At 38.3% G+C, this 27,103-nt stretch overlaps 1 protein-coding gene across 4 annotated transcripts in view; it reads right to left on the bottom strand.

The window, feature by feature from the left end:
• Positions 1-26,629, bottom strand: part of SLC41A3 (solute carrier family 41 member 3) — a 38,487-nt gene extending 11,858 nt beyond the window's left edge. The window contains exons 1-6 of one of the 4 annotated variants that reach the window (XM_058170880.1): positions 26,480-26,629; positions 20,563-20,877; positions 7,613-7,720; positions 5,908-5,979; positions 4,309-4,453; positions 1,456-1,602 (exon numbers count right to left, since the gene is read on the bottom strand). In XM_058170880.1, coding sequence (XP_058026863.1) covers positions 1,456-1,602; positions 4,309-4,453; positions 5,908-5,979; positions 7,613-7,720; positions 20,563-20,853 — 763 coding nt within the window. In that variant the 5' untranslated portion in view covers positions 20,854-20,877; positions 26,480-26,629. Of the gene's footprint in view, positions 1-1,455; positions 1,603-4,308; positions 4,454-5,907; positions 5,980-7,612; positions 7,721-10,154; positions 10,468-13,839; positions 13,968-20,562; positions 20,878-23,036; positions 23,599-26,479 lie in introns of those variants that run through there. The other 3 variants (XM_058170879.1, XM_058170883.1, XM_058170882.1) reach the window with 3 other exon arrangements.
• Positions 26,630-27,103: the final 474 nt, after the last annotated feature.

Below are 27,103 nucleotides of genomic sequence, written 5' to 3'. Positions count from 1 at the left end.
AGGTGAGTCAGAAGCAGAAAGAAGGAAGCTTCAGAAACACCTTGAAATGAACAGAAGCTTTTGATAGCCTAATAATCTTTCTTATAAGATTCTCCATCTGCTCTCTGTAATTGGCCCAAAGCTGGGCTAGTAGCAACCCAATCTCCAGTTAATATGGTAGAAGAATTCTTGAAATGTGCTTTTCATTTTCCTGCAAAAGATATTGTGAAAGCCTAAAGCCAGTAGGATGAAATCACAAAACTGCTTTAATCGCAAAGCAAGCCATTTCAAAGAAAAGAAATTCAGCCACCTCTGGGGGGAGGGTGGGGGGGAAGCAAGGTATAATTCTATGTGATACAATATTAGGTGACAGAAGCTGAGGAAACAGGTGGAAGTGCTGTATCTCTACCTGGTTTATGAGGGGAAGGGGAAATGGCAAAATCCTTGAGAAACCCAAACAACTCTCTGCTTTCAGGAGCCAGATTATTTACATATTTTTCAAATCTCTCTTCTATTGTTAGATACAGAACAGCATGACTCTTTGTACCTTTCAGCATTTTAATATTTGCAGAATAGGTATTCCAGGAGCAGCTTGAAGTAGGGGACAAGAACTCACAAAATGTGGGGTGGGGGGGTGTTATCCCATGAGTTTTATGGAAGTGTTTATGGATGTGCTTTCTGGGTCAAATCTCATTACACATTAGTTGAGTTCATGAACGTGGCACCAGTGGTGCAATACAATGTCCCTTCCTTTTACTAAGGTTTCTTTGAAAGAACGAACAGAATCCATCCAGAGTTAGCCATAAGTAGCCATGTGACTTGCTCTCATATTTAAAATGATAACTTCCCCTATTGTTGTTAATATTTTTCCAAAGGGAAAAAAATAAAGATTGAAAATAAAGTACGAAGCCTACAATTCAGCCAGCCTTCGAAATACTTTCTAGGTCATTCAAAAACATCTACTTGTGCCTGTACTGCTTCGTAATATGAAACATTCATGCTTCATATAAAGAAAGAATGGGCTGTTTTTATATATAAAGTGTCCTGCCACAAAGACTGAAGGGAAGAGGGAATTTGGACATGCTTTTAAGTTTTTTCTCTGCTGGTTTAAATCTGCCAAAATATTATTTTTATATAGCTTATGTTGGCCCAGAAATCTAATATTACTAAGGCAGGATTAGATAATTTTCAGGATATTTGGCATCCAAGAATGTTGATGCTTGTTATATTACTTCTACCAGTCAAAGAACCTTAATTTTTCTCCATTGGTTATTTGCCTTTTAATGCCTATTAATAAATGAAGGTCATTAAAACTCAGTAAAGGTGAGTTTTCCATAGGCAGAAGTTGTCCATTACTGCATTCTCTACTCAGCCTTCCAAGGCAGCTCCCATTGACACAGAAAACTATTCCAAAATAATTTTTTTGTAATGTATTGAACCTTCTGCTGAGTTCCTAAGATTTTCTCATTAACATACCTATATATCTGAAGAGAATACTGCTAATTCCAGCCAGCAGACTAAGAGTAATCAAATCGCCAAGACTTGCAGCTATTGGAGTAGCAACATTATCCGGATTTATCCCAATCTTTCTTGCTCCAATGATCACACCAATCATCAACAATCCTAGGAAAGAGAGAAACCATAGTTTCCAATAAATCTGCAGAATAACAAAAGTTCAGAACATCCTTGGGACTACTTCTCTTCCAGAGCCCACAGAACTAGAAGCAGCAGGCTGATTTGTCAGGGTCTTATAAGTGTGACTAGAGATGAGAGAATAGTATCAGATTTATTAACATCTGGGATGCAGTAAAGAGAATCAAAAGGTACTGGGAAAAAACAGACCACATAAAGTACCAAAGGACCATTATTACAATTTGAAAGCAGGGATTATAAATAATTCCGTATAGTTTTTAAAATATTCACTCCCATTTTTCACATCTTAAGGCTTAAAAGTCAAATGAAATGAGTATATTAATTATGGAGTTGGGGTGCAGAGAAGACAACTGCAAGTTCAACTGCATAACTATGTCAAAGAGAGAAGATCCTTTGCTGAATTACGTATTCCGTTTAATCTTATTCACCGCTTTACTTCCTTCATTGGTGCTCTTACTGAATTCAACAACCATCTTTCAACTTCACGCTTGCTCAAAAATTCCATAATTGAAGCCTACTCACTTTATCACAAACATTCTCTAAATCGACAATACACAATAAACTTTATCTCATTCAAAATTTCGCAATGACCTCTTGAAGAGCAACAATCTTATCTGTACACGTCCCATCTGGCATGAAACTGTACTGCACTTTCCAAAATTTGTTCTCTGTCACCTTTTTGTCTAGATATCACAGAAAGAAGTGGGGCGTCACCTTAAAACTCTGCTGCTCCATTCATATTTTGCATTTATACATCAGCATTTTTCATGTGAAACATATTGTTCCTTCCTCTTCTTAAAAAGTCATATGCTGCTCTCTTGTGGAAGACCTGCACACTTCTTGGAGCAAAACACTTTTATTATTAAGCCATATTTCAGAAATAAGGCCTCATACTCCGGACAGGATAGGAAAAAAACTTAAAGGTGAAAAAAAAACCCTATCAGTGACAAGAATTGCCTAAGACGAGGGTAAAGTTTTGTCTAAGCAGAAGAAGTAATCTCAGGAGAAACAACACAAGGTGGTAAATAAGATTTATGTAAAGAGTAAATAAACCAAAAGGGAGGCTGTTTTCCTAAAAATCCCTGCATAAAATCATTTAGCTGAAGCTGCATGCAAATTTCTTGCAAGTGCCCAAGGGATGCTTGCAAGGGATACTATGAGAAAATGATTAATTTTGTATGATACTAGCATTTTTAGGAAATATAGAAGAATGGAAAATAGTACCGTGTTTCCCTGAAAATCAGACCCTGTCTTATATTTTTTGAACCCTGAAATAAGTGCTTGGCCTTATTGCCATGCGCTCAAAAGCCCAATTGAGTTTATTATCAGGGGATGTCTTATTTGGGAGGAAACAGGGTAGCTCCTACCTCTATGGAACTGATTCAGAATTTATACCTGTTATAGATGGTGTTGCTTCCGCTTCTGCACAAATAAAAACATATCTCAAAAGTGAGTGTCCTCTCAGTTGAAAATTACTCTGCTTAAACAGCAGCACTTTCCTATGGAGCAATATCCCTCTAGGGAACAGCTCTAACCCTGTTAGTCTTTTGTAAGACATTTAGTTACCCCTGCTGTTACCCGTGGTTATTTAGGCCGTATGATTAAGCAAGCTCTGCTGCTTAATGCTGCTTAATTGTATTTCTGAGTGACATAAGGTAGGTTGAAAAGTAACTCATACAAACGGGTTCTAGATCATGTTTTGTACACAGGACTCCAGTGAATCATTGGCAATTGAGCACAAAAAGACTATTCTCTGAAGCCCTGAAGAACAATAGCCTGAGAAAGCAGACCAGGAGTGTGCAGATTTTTCTGAGCCGCAGATAGCACTTGGCCTTTGAGTGGTTTATGGAGCCCACACTGTTTAATACTATAGAGAGTGATAGGACAAAACTTACATTTGTTTATACTTAAATAAGTAGCATCAATACAGTTATTCTTCATTCAACTGTTTATTTATTTATTTTTAAATAATTTTTATTCAACATTTACTTCTTTAAAAACAAACTTTGTTACATTTTACAGCTTTCCGATACCGGCATCTTTAGTAATATTCATTTTATCTTTCGACCAATTCTTACACATATACACTTTGTTTATTACTTATTCATTTTTATAATCACTACATTATATACATATCTACTATAATATTTAAAGTATATACTATACATTATACATTAATTTTAGATTTCTTTTCCAGCCAACTATACCATCTATTCCATGTTTCATAATAAATCGTTTCCTCTCTATCTTTAAGTTCTATCATTAACTTATCTGATTCTGCATATTCTAGCACCTTTTTTATTCATTCAACTATTTAATTGCCCTGCTGTCCCATGGAATCTTGCAACTGAAGTCTTCTGGATCTGTACCCATGTCTTTGAGGGGCTGCATCTCAAGCAATTACTGTAAGTCAAATGGGGTCTGGCCCATTAGAAGGACAGATGCCAGGAACAGGCTACTCTTTAATGTATATGGTAATGTATTTCCATACTCCTATTTATTACTGATACAGCCCATATGATTTCACAAGGAAAGAATCCAAATTGTCTACAAATAGTTATGAAATAATGACCAGGAACAAAGTGCAAACTATTTGTATGAGGAGCAGAATTAAAATTTCAAAAGAAGGACTAACTGTTATTCCAGGAATCAGGAGAGTTAAAAACAACAACTCACCAAGGAAAAAGGCAGCTACAAATGCTGTTGTCAGGCTGCTGGCACACAACACAACGGCATGGTTCACCTCCAAATAGCCATTAGAGAGTGCACCTAGAAGGATTGCTGCTACAGCTGCCAGAAGGCCTATCACAGTGGCCTGTACCTGTCAAGCAGAAACAATGAAGAACAGATCATCTCAAGAGCCTGTAGTGTGAGATCAGTTCAGAAGCATTTCTGCAGGCCTCTTTTCCAGATGGCAGGCATGAAGGGTGGGTGATTTCTTAATGTGTCGAGTCTCCCCAACAGCATCATCCAAGGATGATTAAGCTTTTCAAGCAGAGAAAAGCAGTATGTGTTTTTGTCCTTCATTTTATCTTTGCCAGTTACTCGTTTCATAGTACAAAGCTACTTTTCAGGCAGACTTATGAAAGTAAGTTCATGTGTGAAATAGCCAATCTGTAACAGATGAAATGAATTTCACCCTTCACAGGCTTCTCTTGAACAGATACCTTAGGCAATTATTTTTAGTCAACAGAAAAATGTTTTCTTAAGCAACAAAAAGATTAAAATTTCATCCTAGAACTAAATGTCTGGAATGTAATAAAGAGTATTTGCGAATAATTTGAGTGGAACTTTAAACTCTTAACTTATGACAAATCAGGTGATGCTGAACTGTAAGTTGTAACAATTCATTTTCGGGATGCTGAGAGCTGTACTTCTACAATACTTGGTGAGAGAGCACATATTTCCCTTTCCATCTAACCAATTAAATCCAGTATTTAATAAAGTAATTAGATACTCACATAAATCAATAAATGTTTTTAGCCATTGTCAGTATTTTATACTTCATGACACTTTGTGTGAGAATTTTTGGTTAAATGGGCACTTATTTGAGAGAAATGAAACCCGAAAATCTAACTCTGGGCATTCAAAATGTTACTGAATTGTTAGATGAATTAAACTTAATTGTAGTTCTGAGTGACAGGAAGTAAGTTGAAAAGTGATAGGAATTATCATTGTCTTAACTAGTGAAGGGAACCTTCTGTGTACGTCTTTCCAATGTTTTATAATACCTAACAAACTTGTGGCTGTAGGAATTGGGTGCTTCTAAACTACGGGTGTCAAACTCAATTGCGTCACATGAGGTATCATGACGCATCGTGAGAGTTTTTTCCTTTGTGGAGCCAGGATGGGTGTGGCCTGCGTATGACACAGCCAGCCCACAGGCCATCAATTTGACAGGCCTGTAATCTAGACTGACAGCTCCTACTGCCACAAATCAAAAAGCAATATGTAGTTTCTCCGACTTTCCCTCTCATCCTAATTTCTGTATTAAAAAAACAAATAGAAAAAAAGTAGTTGGAAACAGAATGTCATAAAATCTGTGATGCCTGGACCTTTTCCCTAACATGTGAATAAATAATCACCTCATTAGAATAACAAACAAACATCAAGACTTTGTACAAGAAAAAAACAGGACTTCCATTTCTGAAATGACACAATGAATAAATAGTTGTAATAAATGAGTATTACAACTCATTATCAGCTGAACTATCCAGGGGTTCTAATTGACTAGTATTATCCAAAAGTCTCTGTAAAAAATGTAGACTTGCTTACCTGAATCAAGGCCATATTGCAAATAGCCATTTTCCATTTTTCATGTGTATTATCCATCCGGCCGGTATTAGCCTGGAATGCACAGGAGACAACATTTACTTTTTATGCAGGGAAGGGAAGGAGAGGACCTGCTGCAATAAGTTTATCCCTATGCTTTGGCAGGATTGTGCCATGGCACAACTATCAATCTCATTCATTTTCATCTTTATGAAAAACCACTAGAGATACGCCTGTAGCGAATGGATTCATTTTTCCTTCCAACTGGCAATGTGACCAGTTTAAAAATAGATTTACGAGGGCTGTAGCCCAGTTTGGAGTACATTTGGATGCATAAAATCAGGAGGCACAACTGCAAAGTGTATGAACTTCATACTCATCTCCAAGGCCTGCACCTTTGGATTTTATCGCACCAGCTCATAGAAGGAGTAACCTGATATTCGTACTAAGCTACAACAATATTCTACCCAAATCTAAAAATGTTTCAAATCTCTGAAAAAAAGGGAAGAACATTTGCCAGGTTTGTGAATTCTGAACACAATAAAGCCATTTGTTTAGGTGAATAAGCCAGGCTGATAGTACAATAGGCTGGCCCCGACCTTGCTGGCCTTCCAGAAGGGCTCAAATATCTGGCTTTGACATCTGGCCTAAGGATCAGAGAGAAGTATGGAGACCTTAAAGTGGATGGACTGTCCTTGAGTTGCTGTGCTCTCTTGGGGAATGTACTCTATACCTTTAATGGTTTAATTGTTTTTAATGTTTTTATGGTTGTTTTATTTTAATTTTTAATTTTTTGGGTACTATTTATGTTTTAATTGTAAACCACCCGGGCTCAAGAATATGAGATGAGCAACTATGTAAATTGAATGAATAAATAAATAAGGGAATTATAGTCAGACAAAATATGCAAGTCTCCTAAATGCTCCTAGCGACTGATCTACTAGCAAGAGGAATATTTTTAACTCTTCGGGTCAACCTAAATGATTGGTTAATAAGTGTCATTAATTCAAGATGCCAGGCTTAATTCAGAGGCATGCACATGCGATACTAGCTCAACTGTCCTAAGCCAACACAGTACAGGTTATCTCGGGATTGGTTATCTTGGGATATTGTCCTCTTGGTTGGTAGCTTTTAACCAGATTCAAGTTAATTTTAAAGTCCTTATTGTTATGATTTTACTATACTGTAAACCATTTCAAGAGAGGGTAGTGGATAGCGAGATGGGTGGCATATAAATTAAACAAACAAACAACCCCTCTCTTTTCATAATCATGGATCGCAAATAATATATCTAGCATGCTGTTACATTACACAGGGCAGCTAAAAACTTTGTTGCCAATATCTCATTAATATTAGTGAGGAACCTCATTCTTGTCTTTCTGTAGATCTAGGGTGGAGGGCTTGTAGCTTCATCTCTAAAATGGCTTCCCTCCAATCTTTGCTTAAATATATTATTGGATACCTAAAATATAATTCTTTCCAAGTATGTTGTACAGTGGGGAAACCAGAAACACAATTGTAACAGAAATGTTGTTCATGACCACCATGGAAAGTAAAACATACAGGTCCAACCTATATAGATACGATAAGAACTACTGAGCCATCTATGCATTTTTCATTACCGGATAGGTGATCGCATGTCAATATTTTTTCTTGCCAAACAAGAACTCTAAATCCATCTCTGTATATTAATAAAGAGGATACTTACAGCTGTAGAAAGTCTAGATGCCAAGGTCATTTCAAGGTTGCCTTTCAAACCAATCAGGGCTGGAATCAGAATAAACATTTCTCTGATTTTAATGAATACTTTCCAGTGCTGAAAGGGAGAGAAGAAAGCATTAATCCATTGTGATATTAGTTGTAACATGCAGATTCACAGTATTACATAGATTTCCCAGCAGCTTTGAATTGCATGCTGTTTTTCAGTGTGGATAGATCCTCCATCAATATAACTTTGAAACTGGTTGCTAAATACCTAAGCAAAAATTAATAAAGAAAATTGAAATAAATCAGCATTCTTGTCACAGTCCTATAAAAATATATCACAAAACTATTGTGATAAAGGCAAACTATTTTTATTGGACCAAACATACATCATGGAAACTAATTAGATAGTTTCAATTATATCATTCAACCTTTCTTTGCACTCCCAAATTATTTGAAACAATTTCAAAATCATGAAAACAATAAGCCAGTTCTTTAATTTTATGATCTGCTTAGTGGCCAATCCTGCACAACAAAATTATTGTAGATTGAAGAACATAAAGTTCAAGAGTGTGCTGCTTATGATTATAAATGACTTGAAAGTGAAAAGGAAAAACATAGGAGAAAGTGCAATTTGTGGTGATAAGATATTTGTGTAAGTCTTTTTCCATTCCTTATATGTAATGCATTAATGGACTGTTTCCTTTTCTGTTTTATGCCTCTAAACCAGAGACATCATTCAAGCGGCAGAGAATTTCTACAGGATTACAATTATTACAGTATTTCAAAAAACAAACACAATAAACATATTATTGTCTATGCTGCCTATACATTTTGAATTACAAATAAACCTGAAATCACAGGACTGCCACTTCACTTTTCAACCTGTTCTGCTTATTATTAATGAACAGGGGGGAAATGTTTCTAATAATATAATGGGCACAGTCCAATCCACTGATATCAGTGAGGCTTCTCCCTAACTACATATTTAGGCATAGAGTGTTCTGGGACTGCGTAATCATTCATTGGCTGAGTTCACACAAGATGCTAAAACCTAGAAAAGTTTAACAAAGCACAGCATAGCTTAGCAAAACACAAAATCCTTATGTCTGGTCAGATAAACCATATTTTGTTTTAACATGTTGACTTGATTCACACAACATGCTAAGACAGAAACTATCCAATTGTGATTTAGCCGAGTCTAATGTTTTGCACACAAATTCTGCACTCCTTTGTATGAGTATATGCACACTTGGAGGATTGTTATAAGGCTCAAGGGCCCTATGAAACAAAGTAATCATAAACAAGAATTCTATTTATTTAGAGGACTTAATATATGAAGAAAATTATTTGGGCCAGTAGCAGCCATTCAGCTCTAGACTAGGAAGTTGCAAAGCATACACCCACTAACCCACTGAACTAGCATACAGGTAGATGTCAACTTACAGCCATTTGTTAAGTGACCGTTCAAAGTTACAATGGGCACTGAAAAAAAGTGATTTAGGACCGTTGTTCCCACTTACAACCGTTGCAGCATCCCCACAGTTACATGGTCAATATTTGGTACCTGGTTCATATTTATAATGGTCGCAGTGTCCCAAGGTCATTTGTGAGCTTCTGACAAGCAAAGTTAATGAAAAGCAATATTCACTTAACAACTGTGTTACTAATTTAACAAGTGCACTGAATCACTTAACAACTGTGGCAAGAAAAGTTGTAAAATGGGGCAAAGCTCACTTATAAAATGTCTCACTTAGCAACATAAATTTTGGGCTCAATTGTGGTTGTAAATTGAAGACTACCTGTGGTAGATTATGCTCCATAAACTAAACTTCAGTGAGGAGGCTTTCAACCTGCAGTGGACTGATTCAGGCTGATAATAAATTCACACACACACACACACACACACACACACACACTGTGACCCCAGGAAGACAAGAAAATTTTTTTTTAGAAATGACAGAAAGCTCTAGTTTGCAGGATGTCAGTTGAAAAAGAAACAAAACAAAACAAAAATTTAAAGGAAAAGTGTAGATAGAATTGGCCAAAGAACTTCAAGTACCCTACAAGGAAGAATTTAATGAGGACCAGGAGTTGCTGTAACCCAACTTTTCCACAGTAATCTCTGCCGGCGTTTTCCACCTAGTTTCTAGGCAACATGAGCAGCTTCCTTGTCACAAAAATCCACCCAATGCTGGGAACACAATATTCATGAAATTTCATTTCCCAGGCATTAACATTTTTCCTAACAAATTCTGGCTTGTGGCTGATGAGAACATTCTTGGATCAGTTCAATCCTAGTATATCTTCTCCAGGACACTTAGAAAGAACAACAGGTGGACAACGAATAAGAACCTTTCATTTAACTCGGTCTGTCCACAAGACTCTCTGAAGAGCCCTGACATTCTTACAGAAGACATTTCCCACCCACACCCCCGGCAGGTAGAACAAATACTGCACCCAGCTCTCCCTTAGCCATATTAAAAAATAGATGCTCGCGGTCAGCCTACCCCTCATTACCAAGGAAGTTGAAAGAACATACATACTTGAAGAATATTCATCACCAAACCAGCAGCTACCAGGCCTAAACCTGCCAGTATATATGGCCCGAAGATCTGTGATGCAATGGAGAAGCATGTTTCTGGAAGGAATCCACTGGGTGATCTGAAAAACTTACAGGTAAAACCTCTGAGTTTCTTCCCCCGGAAGCAGAGCTCCAATTTCAGCTCTGTGACCACCATTACTGAATGCCATTAAGCCATACTAAAGAAGCAAAGGACAAAAGGAAATCCAGAAATTGGAGTCGTCTTCAATCTTCAGAGTTTCAAGGCACCTTTAGATTACAAGTTGCCTCACCATGTGTTTCGAAATCTGATGTCCTTTTTTTTTTCTTCCGCAGGAGAACAAGGTTAGTTTCCAAAATGCATTCAAATGGTTTTTTCACTATGCTTTGAGTCAGTTTCCAGCTATCACAACCTGGCTGAAAACCAGAAAGACTGGCTGAAGCTGGGACACTGAAGAGTTACCAGCATAAACAGTGGTAGGTTGTGCTGGAATTGCTTAAAATACTTCAGTCGCTTATGTCCTTTCTCCTCCACTTACAAAGACAGTAATTGAAAAGATAAGCTTGCATGGCCGAAATAGTCACAGCGCCATCAAGCTCACCCTGTGTGACGCTAAATCTTTCTTACTGTTCTAAGGCAAAGAAGAAAGTTTACTTCAGTTTACTTTTTACTTTTTCCCCCGCTTCCTCAAGGTGAAAAAAGATCATTAGGAACAGGAGCTTATTCCTAGATTACAGAAGAGCTCAGAGGGAAAAATAAGGGAGAAAATCTAGGAGGCTGTACTAGCTTTAAAAGGCACTTTCATCCTTTCTTTTCTTCCGATTTCCTAGCTCTGCTTTGGGTACACAAGTTTAGAAAATAGGTAGTTTCTCTCTCTGAATGACTGACTTTCAGAGCTCCTGAATGAACACCAACGAGGGTCAAAAGCCAACACCCTAATCTACTGTCATCACTTCAAATTCAGATACAAAAGCCCTGATAACAGTCTCTGCAGAACTTATTTAAGGTCGTTCTATTCTCTTCCAGTATTTTTCCTGTTGCATTTTATTTCCTGTCCTAAAAAATTTGCCATGGGCTATTCTGCACTTTATTTTTTTAAAAATAAAAAACAGTACAATCCACGGTAGATTAATACTAATCATTCAGCACACAAGCATTCAAAAAAAAAAAAAAGCCTAGTGCAACTTTTTCAGCTTTGTCTCTTCACAAAACTTGTCATTTACTCAGTTGTGTAAAAATTTACATTTGGGATTTTCCTGCTTTGATCAATTCTCTTAAAAGAAGGAAGAAGGCTATCATAGACCATACAATAATTATTTGGATGCTCTTTGCTTGCTTGAGGCCAGTAAGTAAATCTTCTTCGCAGCCCTACTTTTTCATGAAAAGGATACAGCCATAAATGACAAAATCCAAACGGTTGGTTAATTAAAATAAACCAGGCATTTCCAGAATTAGAGAATCATTTTTTTCCTTTAAATGATATTTCGCATCTGGTGGAATCCGGATAAACAGAAATTTCAAAGGATAAAACTTACTCTCTGTCTCTTTGTCTATCTTTTCCCATGTGAACTTTCTCCAAATGCCTTAGATTGAATGACATACATCCTCATAACTTGGCGGGGCAATTTAAAATGGAAGTCCATGATGAACATAGAATCATTTTGGGTGCTGCAGAACCAAAAAGGATTTAAACCCAGTCTTTGGAGTCCGTTTTTAACCCCAACCCAACATTGTCTGCACCACACCAATCAATCAATTTGATAGTTAGTCTGGTTACTACAAATAAAACCAGCAATCTTCCTGAGGCATGCTGGTAGGTCTAAAAAAAGCTTCCTCTGATAACATATTGAGGTTAATCCAAGAACTCTGTTTGCTTAGCTGCTTTCTTTCCCACACTAAGGAGGCACAGAGGAGGTTGAAGAAAGTTGGGCTTATATTTTGTAAGTCCTGTAACTAGCATTAATTCAGGAAGAAGCTTAGAAAGTCACCTTCAGATATTAGCTTTCTACACAGGTACAGAAAATAAAACAATCATAGTCTTTTTGTTCCTTTAGATAGCCAGAAAATCTAGCACGTGAATGGGGACACAGTGGACGGTCAGCTCAGAGGAGAACTGGCAGTTGGAGCTCAGGATTCTTTTGGGGAAGGGAGGGGGGAAAGGACAATGATCTTCATTCCTTTATGAGCCAGAGAGGAGGAGGAGGACAAATGGACTTGAAGGACAGGAGGAAGTGCACCCACCAAGGTAATGGCCAGATAAGAGGAGCTCGAGTCCAGACCAAGAACCTAATTTGAGGAAATGTTTCAGACAAGCCTTGTCGAGTTCACATGAAGATAATGCAATGGGGGAGAGTACACTGAGACTTGCAATATTAGAGCCTCCTGATGCAGGTGAAGGAGAGTGCAAAGTTGGCTTGAAACTCAACATTAAGAAAACTAAGATCATGGCATCCGGCCTTCTCAATTCCTGGCAAATAGATGGGGAAGAAATGGAGGTAGTGGCAGATTTTATTTTCCTGGGCTCCAAGATCATCACAGATGAGGACTGCAGCCAAGAAATTAAAAGACACTTGCTCCTGGGAAGGAAAGCTACGGTAAATCTAGATAGTATACTAAAAAGCAGAGACATCACCCTGCCAACGAAAGTGCATATAGTCAAGGATATGGTTTTCCCAATTGCAACATATGGCTATAAAAGTTGGACCATAAGAAAGGCTGAGCACCAAAGAATTGAGGCCTTTGAACTATAGTGCTGGAGAAGACTCCTGCGAGATCCTTGGACTGCAAGGTGATCAAACTGGTCAGTCCTAGAGGAGATCAATCCTGACTGCTCTTTAGAAGGCCAGATCCTGAAGATGAAACTGAAATACTTTGGCCACCTAATGAGAAGGAGGGACTCACTGGAGAAGAGCATAATGCTGGGAAAGATTGAGGGCAAATGAAGAAGGCGATGACTGAGAATGAGGTGGCTGGATGGAGTCACTGAAGCAGTAGGCGTGAGTTTAATTGGACTCCAGAGGATGGTAGAGGACAGGAAGGCCTGGAGGAACGTTGTCCATGGGGTCATGATAGGTCAGACATGACTTTGCAACTAACAACAACAACAACAAATAGCTCTTGTAATTAAAAGGGCTCCTGTTGGGAAACTCCCAGCCAGGCAGGGAGGAGGAGTTAAGAAGAGAATTAGCCTTGAGTTCTTGTGCAGCCACAAGAAGTCTGACCCAGACACCCCCTTAAGTTCCATGAAATCTTATTTGGTTGTTATTGTGATTTTTGTGAACACAATAAAATTGCTGGCTTGGATATTCATAAGTATATCTGGTTGTTGCACCTGTGACATTCTGAGCTATATGCCATTGGTTTCTTAGTCTGGTCCTCACTGAATGGCTGACACAATAGATGGAAACTTGTTGTGTTGCTTCCCATGCTGCATTGCTTTTCTTGAAGGGGTGGGTGGGTTAGATTAACCCTTTGAAGATGAGAAAGAGCTGCAATCAAGGCAATGGTCAGATAAAAGAGCCCAAAGCAAGAATGTAATTTGAGAAACCATCTTAGACTTGACCCTCCCTAGTTCTCTACTCTAAACATAGAGAAGGAGACATATTCAGAGTTGCAAGGTTTTGTTACTGCAATTTTAGTATTTGCTCTAGTGCTGACTCTAGTTTACCTTGTAGGGCTGACACAATGGATGGAGCAGGGCTGTCCTTCCCAGGCTGCATCACTTTACTTGGGGACAAGAGATGGTACTCTTCTACTTTTGATTAGTGGTTGAAGTCATAGAGTGTTTGCCTTCAGCTGCACATTTAAATGGAAGACATTTTATAGGAATTGTTCCAAAATACCATGATTATAGCTAGTATTCCCAATTTCTATCCCTCATGCCTCTTATTAGCAATAGCACTTAGACTTACATACCGCTTCAAACTGCTTTACAGCCCTCTCTTTTTTTTATTTATTTTTATAAATTTTTTTTTCCCCTAAAAGTTTTATTTTTACAATCATATCAAATAGTTCATCCAATGTACAGTTATATACAATTAGTCGGGCTTGCCCAGTCACCACCCCCCTTTTTAACACTCTTCCCTCTTCTACCTTCTTCTACTTTCCAAACCTTCCTCTCCTTCTCTTATCTACATCCTCTCCTCCCTCCACCCTACACCTTCCTTCTCCCTCTTCTACCCCTCTTCCTTCCTCTTCTCCTCTTTCCTACCTCCTACTCTCTCTTTTCTCCCTCCCCACCGTTCTAAAATGGTAACTGGGCAGACCCGACCCTGCATTAATTATATTTATACATCTTCAATTAACCCTGTACATTAACCATCACTCCATCTCTGCCAAACCCCCAATTCCCTCCCCTTACCCCCACCCCCACCCGACTTCCCAGAACAAAATGCAGGGTATCAAAACTAACAATCATAATCTAAAATAATTCCTAAATTATAATCTCTAGTCACACCACACTTAGTCACACTCTCAATTCCCTCTCCTTCAAAATATATCTAATACAAAATATTTCCTAAATTTACTCATATGCTATTCGATATTTTTTATCTGATACTTATTTTGAATATAATCAATCCACATTTTCCATTCTAAAATATATTTTCTAGTGTATAGTCTTTCAAGTAAGCGGAGATTTTGCCATCTCTGCCAGATTTGATACTTTGAGTGTCCATTCTTCAATTGTAGGTAATTCTTCTTTCTTCCAATACTGAGCAATCAAAAGTCTTGCGGCTGTTATTAAGTTCAAAATCAATTTAGTCTCTATAGCTGTACAGTCCATAATAATTCCTAGAAGAAAGAACTGGAGTAAACTTAATCTTCTTTTCAAAATATTCTGCATGATCCACCATACTTTAATCCAAAATGATTTAACTTTTTTACAAGTCCACCATATATGGTAATAAGTGGCATCTTCACAATCGCATCTCCAACATTTAGCCTGTACATTAGGATACATACATGACAACTTTTGGGGTCTAAATGCCATCTATAAAACATCTTATAAAATTTTCTCTCATATTTTGCGCTTGTGTAAATTTAACATTCCTCACCCAAATTCTTTCCCAAGTTTCCAACATTATTGGTTGCTGAAAATTTTGTGCCCACTTAATCATACAATCCTTAACTAGTTCGGACTCTGAGTCTATTTCTACTAATACATTATACAACCTCTTAATATGCTGTTGGCCTTGATCTCTCATTTGTTTTAACAAATTATCCTCAGTTTGCTTAACACCTATTTTTTGATCTAATTTCCATCTAGCTTGTAATTGTCCATATTGGAACCATGTATAATTTTTCCCTTCTTCCCCCATCTTTTCTCTGGATTTTAATTGTAATTCCCCCTTTTCCATACAAAGAAGTTCTTTATAGGTAACTACCTCCATCTTTTGATATATATTTATATTTTCTATCATGTGTCTCGGATTGCCCATATTGGAATCTTTCCATCTAATTTATATTGATATTTCCTCCAAACCCTCAATAATGCATTTCTAATTATATTATTTTTAAATATTTTATCTACTTTCTTATCATATAATAAATAGGCATGCCACCCATATAACAAACCATAACCTTCTATATTCAAAACTCTTTCCTCACTTAAATTAATCCAATCAGTAATTAATGATAAAACAACTGCTTCATAATACAATTTCAAGTTAGGCATTTTAAGACCCCCTTTCCTTGTATCCTGCATTATTTTTAATTTTATTCTTGGTTTTTGCCCATCCATACAAAGTTATTAACCCCTTTGCCATTCCTGTAATTTGATATCATTCTTAAGCACCGGTATCATTTGAAATAAAATAGAAACCTGGGCAAAACATTCATTTTTATACCCGCTATTCTTCGCAACAAGGATAGTTGTAACTTCTTCCAACTCTCCATTTCTTTCCATACCTTCTGCCACAATACCTCATAATTATTTTTATATAATTTGACATTTGAAGCTGTAATATATATTCCTAAATATTTAACCTTTTAACGATTTCAAAACCTGTAGTTCTTTCTAACTCTTCTTTTGTTGTATATTCATATTTTTAGTTATCATCTTTGTCTTTTGCTGATTCACCTTAAATCCAGATACTTTACCATACTGACCAATTATATCTTTTAAACCAGTAGCTGAGTATGTTGGTTGAGATACAGTAACAACCAGGTCATCTGCGAAAGCTCTTAATCTGTAATCTTGATGTTTAACTCTAATTCCCTTTATTTGATCGGAGCTACGTATTTTATTCAAAAGAATTTCTAAAGTTAAAATAAAAAGCAATGGAGACAGGGGACATCCCTGTCTCGTCCCTTTCCCAATTTTAAAAGTTTCTGTTAACCCACCATTTACTATTATTTGTGCTGTTTGCTTCTGATATATTGCCTTAATTGCGTGGATAAAATAATCCCCAAATTGCATTTTTTCTATTACTTTAATCAAAAACTGCCAGTCCAATCTATCAAAAGCTTTTTCAGCATCCAAAAAAAAAAAGCCGCTGAGATTTGGTTGTTTCTTTCCAAATAATCAAGTAAATTTACAATTTGCCTCAAAATCTTCTTAACTTCTAAAAAACACAGTCTTTTAAAGCAATATTTAAAAATCTCCCTAGATTCTATCAGCAGGCAGCAAAGAGTTAAAGAGTTAAAGCAGCAAGTAACATGCAAATTACCAACTGCAGACAAACGCTGAAAGTATCACTTTCGCTTTCCACTCGTTAACTTGTTAACAATTCGCCTCCATTTTCTTGCTGTTTTCAAGCTTGTTACAAAGTATCGGGGAATCGGCTTGGCTACTTGCTTAAAGTTCTCCCACTTTCGTTCTGTCCGGTATAATCCTTTATTGTCCAAAATAAGTCTCGGCGTTTGGTCGTGGTGATTGGTTCCGCCAAAGCAGAAGAATCCTCGGATCTGGAGCACTTCGGGTTACTGGAGGGAACTTAACCCTTCAAACCCCTTTTTTCTCAGGGGCTTTAGGGAAATTCAACCTCTGCCCTCAGCTCACCACCTTCTCCTTCTCCCGAAGAGGGGGTTTTCCGAACCGCTGGACAGCAGATTTAAGCTGTCCTAGCGATTCCACATAATCCAGAGGTTGGTGATCGTAAAGATCACCGCCATCACCTACGGTGCCAAACCGGAAGTCTCTATTTTTTTTGAATGGCTGACACAATAGATGGAAACTTGTTGTGTTGCTTCCCATGCTGCATTGCTTTTCTTGAAGGGGTGGGTGGGTTAGATTAACCCTTTGAAGATGAGAAAGAGCTGCAATCAAGGCAATGGTCAGATAAAAGAGCCCAAAGCAAGAATGTAATTTGAGAAACCATCTTAGACTTGACCCTCCCTAGTTCTCTACTCTAAACATAGAGAAGGAGACATATTCAGAGTTGCAAGGTTTTGTTACTGCAATTTTAGTATTTGCTCTAGTGCTGACTCTAGTTTACCTTGTAGGGCTGACACAATGGATGGAGCAGGGCTGTCCTTCCCAGGCTGCATCACTTTACTTGGGGACAAGAGATGGTACTCTTCTACTTTTGATTAGTGGTTGAAGTCATAGAGTGTTTGCCTTCAGCTGCACATTTAAATGGAAGACATTTTATAGGAATTGTTCCAAAATACCATGATTATAGCTAGTATTCCCAATTTCTATCCCTCATGCCTCTTATTAGCAATAGCACTTAGACTTACATACCGCTTCAAACTGCTTTACAGCCCTCTCTTTTTTTTTTTTATAAATTTTTAACGTTACAAACAAAAAAAGAAAATACATTTTCCACCCTTGTGCTATACATAAAAAAAAAAAAGGAAGATTTGGGTCTTCGGATATATCCTCATGATTGCCAAAATCCACGTTCTCGAGGTACAGGTACCGAAGCGTCCAATGTTCCAAGCGCATAGTCCACAAATGGTTTCCAAGTCTTCCAGAAAATATCTTCTTTATACACACCACTTCTAATTTTAATATCACATGTCATTTTATCATTTAAAGCTAATTTCCACATTTCAGAATTCCACTCTTCTATTCTAAAAATCACATCTAGTTTCCAATATCTAGCTATTATAATTATACCTATATAATTCTACACCCACAATTCAATGCTCCCCCCACGTTCACCCGCTTTTGGCATGCAATGGCAAAAAGGTTACCGGTGGGGCCTGGTAGACCCATTTTTGCCCTCTCCAGGCACCAGAGGCTTTCTTGGAGCCTGAGGAGGGCAAAAACAGCCTTCCCCACCACCCCAGAGACCCTCCGGAGGCCGGAAACATTTTCAGTGGTTTTTTTTCTTCTCATTAGTAGCTCAGCATCTTGAGAACAGTCTTTCCTCTACTTTCACTTTTAGGCCAACTCATGAGGTAACTTTTTATATGGTACCTTTGCAACATTACTTGCCATATCTTCTCCAGCCCTCAAGCAAAACAAGAAGGGTGAATTCAGGCCCATAAAGGTTGCTGATCTCTGCTCTAAGTGAAATCTGATTGCTTATTTATATGCCTATGCTCTTTAGGCAGAATATTCTTTAAGGCTAAGTCTTCTCTTCCTGTACTCTATACCAGGGGTCTCCAACCTTGGTCCCTTTAAGACTTGTGGACTTCAACTCCCAGAGTCCCTCAGCCAGCAAAGTTGGCTGAGGGACTCTGGGAGTTGAAGTCCACAAGTCTTAAAGGGACCAAGGTTGGAGACCCCTGCTCTATACAATATCGTGCGCCATGATGGTACTATGTAAATAAATGGTAACATCACCAGCTTAATAAAATGGAAAAACCAATTGGGAAATAAACTGGGTTTCCCAACAAAATCAATACATTTCTGGAACATCAAGCATAACCCTCCTCTAGGTACAGTAATTGGCTAAATCATTTTAACTTGGGATACTACTAAAATCTATTGCAGGAGAGAACTTCAAAGTGTAAAGAGAACAAAATGCACACAGAATCCCACACCAGCCTCCACGTATTCAGGAGGGAACTAAACTCACATTAGCTCAGCTGCGTATAAAATATTCTGAAACAAATAAAAATCTTATGAAACCCAATTGATTTCCTTCATGCTAAACAGTAACATGAAATTAATGCAAGCAAGAAATATTGAACTCTGGACCAGAGAAAACAGGCAGAAGGCATTTTAATGTCATCCTATCAGAAAGACAAGGGGCAACATGACCTCTTACTTCACTAGTTAAATAAATTAGATAGCACAAGCAAGGATTTCAGTGTTGAAAAAGTAACCTATTAGAACGAACTTGCTTCTTTGAATTTAAAAACAAGAGCCTGCTTTTATTTATTTCATACAGTTTATCTACATTTCATTCCAGTGTGGCTCCATGGTGTACAACAGTAAAAAGTAAGAATAACAGTGTATGATTAATAAAATAATATTTTAAAAAGTTTACTTGTCTCTCAATTCATGCCGAGTTCCTTCAATTAAATATTTAAAGCGGTATTTGTTGCAGAAAGATTAACCTCTCTGATGATTTGTTTTAAAAATACGCTTGCTTCAGGAGCTTGAGGTTTCAACTTAAAGTTATTGCACAAAAGACAGTTTGCAATATAAAATTTTTAAAAATACATATAAAACCAAAGAAATCAGTGGGAATTAGCAAAGAAAAATATGGAAAAACATAGGATCATCATTAAAAAAAAACCCTAAGAAATGATAGAAATTTGATTTGGATCACACGTAATTGAACATAGCATTAGACTGAATGTTATAAACCTTCTTAGCTGGAAGTAGTTCCAGAAAAACACACACACCTGGAGCCTTTCAAATGCATTGGACTGCTACTTTCATAATGCTCGTTGATGTGCTGGCTGAACTGTTATGGAAAATTTTGTGCAACCCATATGGAGGATATAAAAGGCAGCAACTGGAAATGTTTTTGCACTATCGAAATGCATGCAGAGTTATTGTACTAAAGTCTACCAACCTTATATTCAAATGCTCATAGAACATACTCTTAAAAATTGAGCACTTGTATAATCCCTTAGATTTAAATATGAATTGACTACGGAGGTTTACTCCCTGGTGCACATGCACAGCATCCAACCAAATGCCATTCTGAGCAAGGAGACCTCAAAACAGTGGTGAAATCCGGCCGGATCTATCCAGCTCATGTGAACCGGTAGGGCCGGCGGCAGGAGGCTCCGCCCACCCACTGAACATCATTACGTCCCGTTTTTGACCCTCTGCGCATGCGCTCACATTCCCAAACTGTTAGTGAAGGTAAGTGCATTTCACTACTGCCTCAAAATCAAATAAGATGTTTTTGTTTACATGCCACTGGGCTATGTGTATGCAAAAAAGAAAAAAAAACCCAACCCCAACCCTGCACATAGTCAAACATCTTCCTACGCAACCAAATGCAGCAAAGCAGATACCCAGAATTCCTGTCCATCTTACCTGAATATAATCCAAGACCATTCCCGCCAGGACCATGCCCATGCCTGCCAGCAAGTAAGGCAGGAGCACCTGGAGGCCAATCGCCAAGGTAGATTCCTCCTGTAGTTTTGCCATGGCCACTTTTGCCTCGGGAGGCTGCTTCTGAGGCAGGAGCAAAGGGCCATCCTCTGTGCCTTGGCTGCCAAGTTTGCTGTCTTTGTGTTTACTTTTGCTCTTTGCTTTCTGTCTGGATCTCTCTCCATTCCTGGTTCTGCCTTCCTTTCTACGCTGCCGAGTTTCTTCACCTTTCATGTTGATTTTTCCCAATTCAGGAGTCTTTTGAGGAATAGATATGATAAAATCCAAGACAATCAATCAATCAGACAATAAAGAAGAGGAAGAAAAGGATAAGACAAACATCCTACCATATTTTAAAATCCTGGTATTTTTTCTTTTGAAAACCACCACTTCTTTTCTAAACTATGCCAGCTCCTGAAGCATTTCCCATGGATACACATTTCGCCAAAGACCTACACAATCTGCCCAATTATTGACGCAATGGCAACTGAATGCTTCCTTCCAAGAGCCTCTGAGCTTCTCAAAGAAACTTTGGCCCATTCCTCTGCTATTTAATAAAAGCAATGCATGTATTATATAAAATACACAGCCTACCCAAATTCAGAAATCTGAATTTCTAAAGCTATTTATGTGAGGCAGATGGATTTCAATGAAATGAATGCATCTGTGAAAATCAAAGCTATTTCTTGGCTTCCAAAGTCATATCACATATATCTAATTTATTTATTCAGTCTCTCAAGTTAACGTCCTTCAGCTTGTTGGATCAGAATTCCCATACTGTCTGGAGATAATTAAGAGTTATATTCAGAATAACAGAATAATAGAGTTGGAAGGGACCTTGGAGGGCTTCTACTCCAACCCCCTGCTCAAGCAGGGGTCCTATAGTATTCCACAAAATGGTTGCCCAATCTCTTCTTGAAAACTTCCAGTGAAGGAACACCCACAAATTCTAGAGGTAAGCCATTCCACGGAACTGTTCTCACTGTTAGGAAATTTCTCTTTATGTTAACCCAGGGTTATGTTAACCCTTTATGTTAGAGGGCAATATACTGGGAAATCTGCATCTATTCACCTGTAAGAGCCTGCCCCCCCTCCCAATAAAATGCAGCTTCAGCTTTAAAACTATCTTTCTCAACAATTGGATGCCTATTTACATAGGTCCTATTGCACCGTTTCTTACTCCGGTTGCTGATAGCCAATAGCATTCCATTGTTGCGTTTTTCATTGTGGTTTTCTGAATAATATATTTGTATGTGCAAAGTGACATTATAATTGCAATAATACTAGAGCAACCAATAGATTTAAACTTAATGTCAACCGCTTTAATCTAGATTGCAGAAAATATGACTTCTGTAACAGAATCATCAGTGCTTGGAATACTTTACCTGACTCTGTGGTCTCTTCCCATAATCCTAAAAGCTTTAACCAAAAACTGTCTACTATTGACCTCACCCCATTCCTAAGAGGACCATAAGGGGCGTGCATAAGCGCACAAACGTGCCTACCGTTCCTGTCCTATTGTTTTTCTTTTCTTCTTTCTATATACATATATGCTTATACCTCCTTATATTTACTCATATATGTGTTTATATATTATATAATCTTTTTGTATGATACCTACATATATTGTTATGACAAAATAAATAAATAAATAAACATTCAAACACAGCTGAGATCTTCTGAATGCGGGAAATACATTCTTTTCTGAGCCACTTTCAAGTTGTGGAAAACCAGCAAGTTTGCTGGTGTGAACTGATACTAATTTAATGTGAGACATCCCCAAGCAGTGAAATATTGGATGAAAGAATTTTGCTTCAAATCTTCCAGATTGCCAATTAAAACAGAAAATCCATCAAACTAAATAACATTACTAATCAAATCAAATCAAATAGCTTAACAGGATTACTTCACTAGACTTCTAAAACCATAAGATTGATTCATCTCTTGGGTGTCAGAAAGGATGAGATTGTTTCTCCAACTCCAGATCCTCCATTACAGTGAATGACAGCAACCAGTGCAAGGAATTGAACAGGATGACTAGATATTCCCTTTCCATTATCGCCTAATATCGGGTTTCTCATAATACTAAAAAAAAACGTGAAAAGCACTATATAAATAATGTTCACAAGAAAAGAATTCATTCTCATCTTGTAATTTCGTCATACTAGAAAAACACAGCGGGTCAGAGATGAATGCAAAGGCCAAAAGGATCAGAAAGGTCGGCATTTCGACGCTTCGAATCCCTAGTACAGGTCTCCTGAGTGAGCAGGGGGTTGGACTAGATGGCCTCCAAGGTCCCTTCCAACTCTGTTACCGTTAAGCTAAACTCCAAATGTAGCCATCAAGTTTAGGGAAACCTCTACAACTCTCAAGGGACCTTTCCAGGGAAGCACCTCTCGCGATCCCTAGCCACTTACCCGGCGCATTTGTCTTTTTTCGCCAGAGTCTACCGCCCCCTGAGGCCCAAAGGAGGGACGGCACACATCTGGAGCGCAACCAAATGAGGACAGGCCGTGCGCAAATGGCAAGGTGTGAGTTTGTCCACATCTGCAACGGCATGTTCTCCGGTGCCCCGGATCTCGCGCTGTCAACCCTGCGGCCGAGGCGGGTGGAAAAAGAAAGCGCCGAGCCAGAAGGGGAAGGAGGGAGGGAGGGACGACGCAAGAGATGGGGGAAAGATGGTGGGCAGGGGCGGCGGGGTGGAGAAGGAACCGCTTTCCCCGGACACAGTATGGCGACCCTCACAGCCAGCAGCCGGTCCGAGGCCTGCTAGGGAGGCGGCCGATACTTGCACAGCCGCCGTGGCCTCCTTCCGGCAACGCTACCATCACCGCTCGGCTTGCAATGCAACCGGTTTGTTTTGCTGGCATATCCAGGAAGCGGAGATAATCGATGGTTACAGGGGAGGAGGAGACTCCGCCCATGCTGATAGGTTCACGTTAGCCTTCCCCAATCTGGTGCCTTCCAGCTGCATTTGACTAGGGTGTCCACATCTGGGCTGGAAATACTTGGTTGTCTTCCATTGCCCACTCGAAGGGTTGCTACGCCGGCTTTTGACTTAAAACTTTCAGGATGTGGTGAAGTTGGGAAGGTTGCTCTCAAGTCGTCCGTCCCCCCAGAAGCTATTTATAGAATACATTATTGGTGTTTTGCAGGAAATCCCGCTAAGGATTGATGTGAAAATCATTGGCCTTCAAAGCGCTATAAGGGACTTTGTGTAGAGGCAGAATTTCTGAGGATGAAGCCTTTCCAGTACAAATATGAATTACGTTTTTTAAAAACTTTTAAAAAAAACACCTTTGCTCTGAGAACTTTGTCTACAAAGCAGGAAACAGATATTAGATAAAAGAAAAGAAAGTTTCCTGCTGAAAATCATGGTATATTGATGAAAGATAGAAGGATTCAAAATGTCATTTGGATTTTTCTTTTCAAGTGAGATGAGATGGAGATAAAAGTAGTCCTCCGCTTACAACAGTTCATTTAGTGACCCTTTGTAGTTACAACGGCACTGAAAAAAGTGACTTATGACCATTTTTCACACTTATGACCATTGCAGCAGCCCCATGGTCATGTGATTTACATTGAGATGCTTGACAATTGACTCATATTTATGATAGTTGCAGTGTCCTGAGGTCATGTGATCCCCTTTTGTGACCTTCTCACAAGCAAAGGCAATGGGGACGCCAGATTCACTTAACAGCCGTGGGACTAATTTAAGAACTGCAGTGATTCACTTAACAACTGTGGCAAGAAAGATTGTAAAATGGGGCAAAACTCACTTTAATAAACATCTCACTTAGCAACATAAATTTTGGGCTCAGTTGTCATAAGTTGAGGACTACCTGTAGTATGCTAACAGAATGGGCAACTTCTTTATGATGTATCACTCATGACACAGACAATGCTAAAAACTGTAGCCATGTTCCTTCTTCGCCCCTATGCATATCTATTGGAGACCAGAATTGCATTCTTTCAGTTGTACATTATTATGTAGAAAAAGCATGCATTTCATGCCAAAGAAGGAAGCTGTAATGAATGCTAGCTAAAATAACATCATTGCTAAATTACTGGGTTGTTTTTTTTTTAATCTCAAGTATCAAGCAACCACTGTTAGTAGTAATTGGAAATTGTTTCTAGAAAAATAAAACAATTTTATAGATGCCCATGTAATTCTATTATCTCTACTGTACAGTTACCCCAAGGGTTAGGATTCCTTTGAGAGCTGCTTGGAGATTCCTTCAGAGGCTTGGCATACTTGCCCTTGGGAAAGAGAATAAGTGCATGGAAGTGAGAGTAAGGGTACCCGTTGCAAGTAATCCTTAACTTACAGCCACAACGGGACCAGAATTTCCATTGCTAAACAAGGTGGTTGTCTCACCTGATTTTACAACCAGTTTTTTTTTAACCACAATTGTTAAACGAATCACTGTAGTTGCTAAGTAATCATGTAAATTATTGAGCAAATCTGTCTTTCCCCCATTGATTTTGCTTGTTGGAAGCTATCTGGGAAGGTCAATACATGCTGGTTGCCAAGCACCCGAATTTTGATCAAGGGGATGCTGCCATGGTCATGAGGGCAAGGACTGGTATTGAAAGTAACTTTTTTCAGTGCCATTGTAACTTCAAATGGTCGCTAAATGAATGGTTGTGAGTTGAGAACTGGCTTAATGTGTGAATGGAAAGTGTGTGTGAGAGAGTACTAGAAAAAAATGGTGCAGGATGATTTTTTTGCGGTCAAGGGAATAGGCACCATCTGCAGTTGACATGCAACCCCTGAAATGATTGTCCAGAGCTAGTGCAGAGACTGAGAAGGGTCTTACCACGTAGCCAACATCCTAATTAGAAAGTTCACATCTATTGTTTTAGGTCAGGCCATATGAATTCATTGAAAACACAGAATCTCAGATAAATTATTTGTCCAGGACAGGACTATAACTCACAGACTCCTGGTTTCTAGTCTCGTACCTTAACCACTATACCGCCTGGCTCTCTAATTCAGAATCTATATTGGCTAAATAACCATAATTTGCAAAGATGGCTTTACCTTGTCTAAAATATCCACAAAGATTGTAGTAATATAAGTTGGTTTGAAACCCTGAAACAGAAGTGATAACTTCTTTGGCTGATCTTAAACCCAAGCGCCCACTTTTTTAAAAGAGAGAGAGGGAGAGAGAGAGAGAGACGGAAAGAAAGAAAGAAAGAAGGAAGGAAGGAAGGAAGGAAAATTTTTATGAGTATGAATTTGAAATTCTGATGAATTGTATTACTTCACACAACAGCTGCCACTAAGCCAATATTTCACAATATAGCTTTGTTTGTTGTTAGAAATATGCTCCAATCAAACAAACAATGCCTGTAATCTGGTCTGTCTAGTGAAAAACCCTTCTGGTGAAGATATATTGCGAATACCTATACTAATATTTTTCCTTTCCTTCTAGGGCACACTTTGAGGGATGTTGGGATATTGCATCTTCTATTAAAATTATATTGAAAGAGGATGAATGGATAAAATCTCAACATTCAAAATTCTGCCACAATTTACAGAGAAAGAAATTCTTCACCAATGAGTGAATGGGAGTATAATGCATGTACCAGTAAAGAGGAACATAATTTCTATCACAAAATGACAACCTAAACTAGTTACACCATCTTTATATTAACAGGACATGCTTGTTCTATTATTACCTATTGGTCTTGGGTTGGGTGTGTCAGTATCTGTTGTACAAGCCAGCGCAAACATATTTGTGTGTTTATATGTAATACAATTGCAACGCTAAAGCACAAGATACACTAGATCAGTCATACTCATGCAACATGAATAGGAATCATGCTATCACATTTCAGACTGAAGAAATGTTACCTCCAATCCTCAGCTTCAATGACAGCCTGTGCTAAAAGACGACCAGTTCAGAAAATGAGTGAATCAATGAAAAGATTTTTAAATGGTGTTTCATGAGATCCCCTGTCAGATTATCGCTTGAAAGCCCATTTCTCCCACCCACCCCCTCTCCAAGGCACAGCATTTTGGAGGTGATGGTAACTGAAAACTGCAGCTGCTGTGTTCTAGCTCGGGACTTTTTTTATGATGTCACTTGTAAATTAGGCAGGCTTCAGTTTCAATCCACTTGGCGTACTTCTGCATCTTTTCAAGGGGAAAGTGTCTCTTTGTATGATCTGGTCTCTCTCTCCCTGTAAGAAGAAATGAAGGCACCCAGAGTTGCATACTCACTCATATGAGGAAAGCAAGCTTGGATAAGTGAGGATTGAGACGGTGTGGGGCGCTATCCTTGTTAAAAATAGGGTGGCCTCACCAAGGCAGTTTTTAGAACTGCTTCTGCTATTGTTTTTCATCTAGCTGAGCTCCAAGAAATCAAATGGGAAATGCCCTGAGCAAATAAAACAAACAAAATGTTAAAAAGTTATGATATTTATGTAGTTACTTACGAAGCACATCTAAATTATATTAAAAGTAACTAAAATCTCT

Source organism: Ahaetulla prasina, chromosome 2, assembly GCF_028640845.1.
Source record: "Ahaetulla prasina isolate Xishuangbanna chromosome 2, ASM2864084v1, whole genome shotgun sequence".
NCBI lineage: Eukaryota > Metazoa > Chordata > Lepidosauria > Squamata > Colubridae > Ahaetulla > Ahaetulla prasina.
This window is presented reverse-complemented; position numbering and strand designations above follow the sequence as displayed.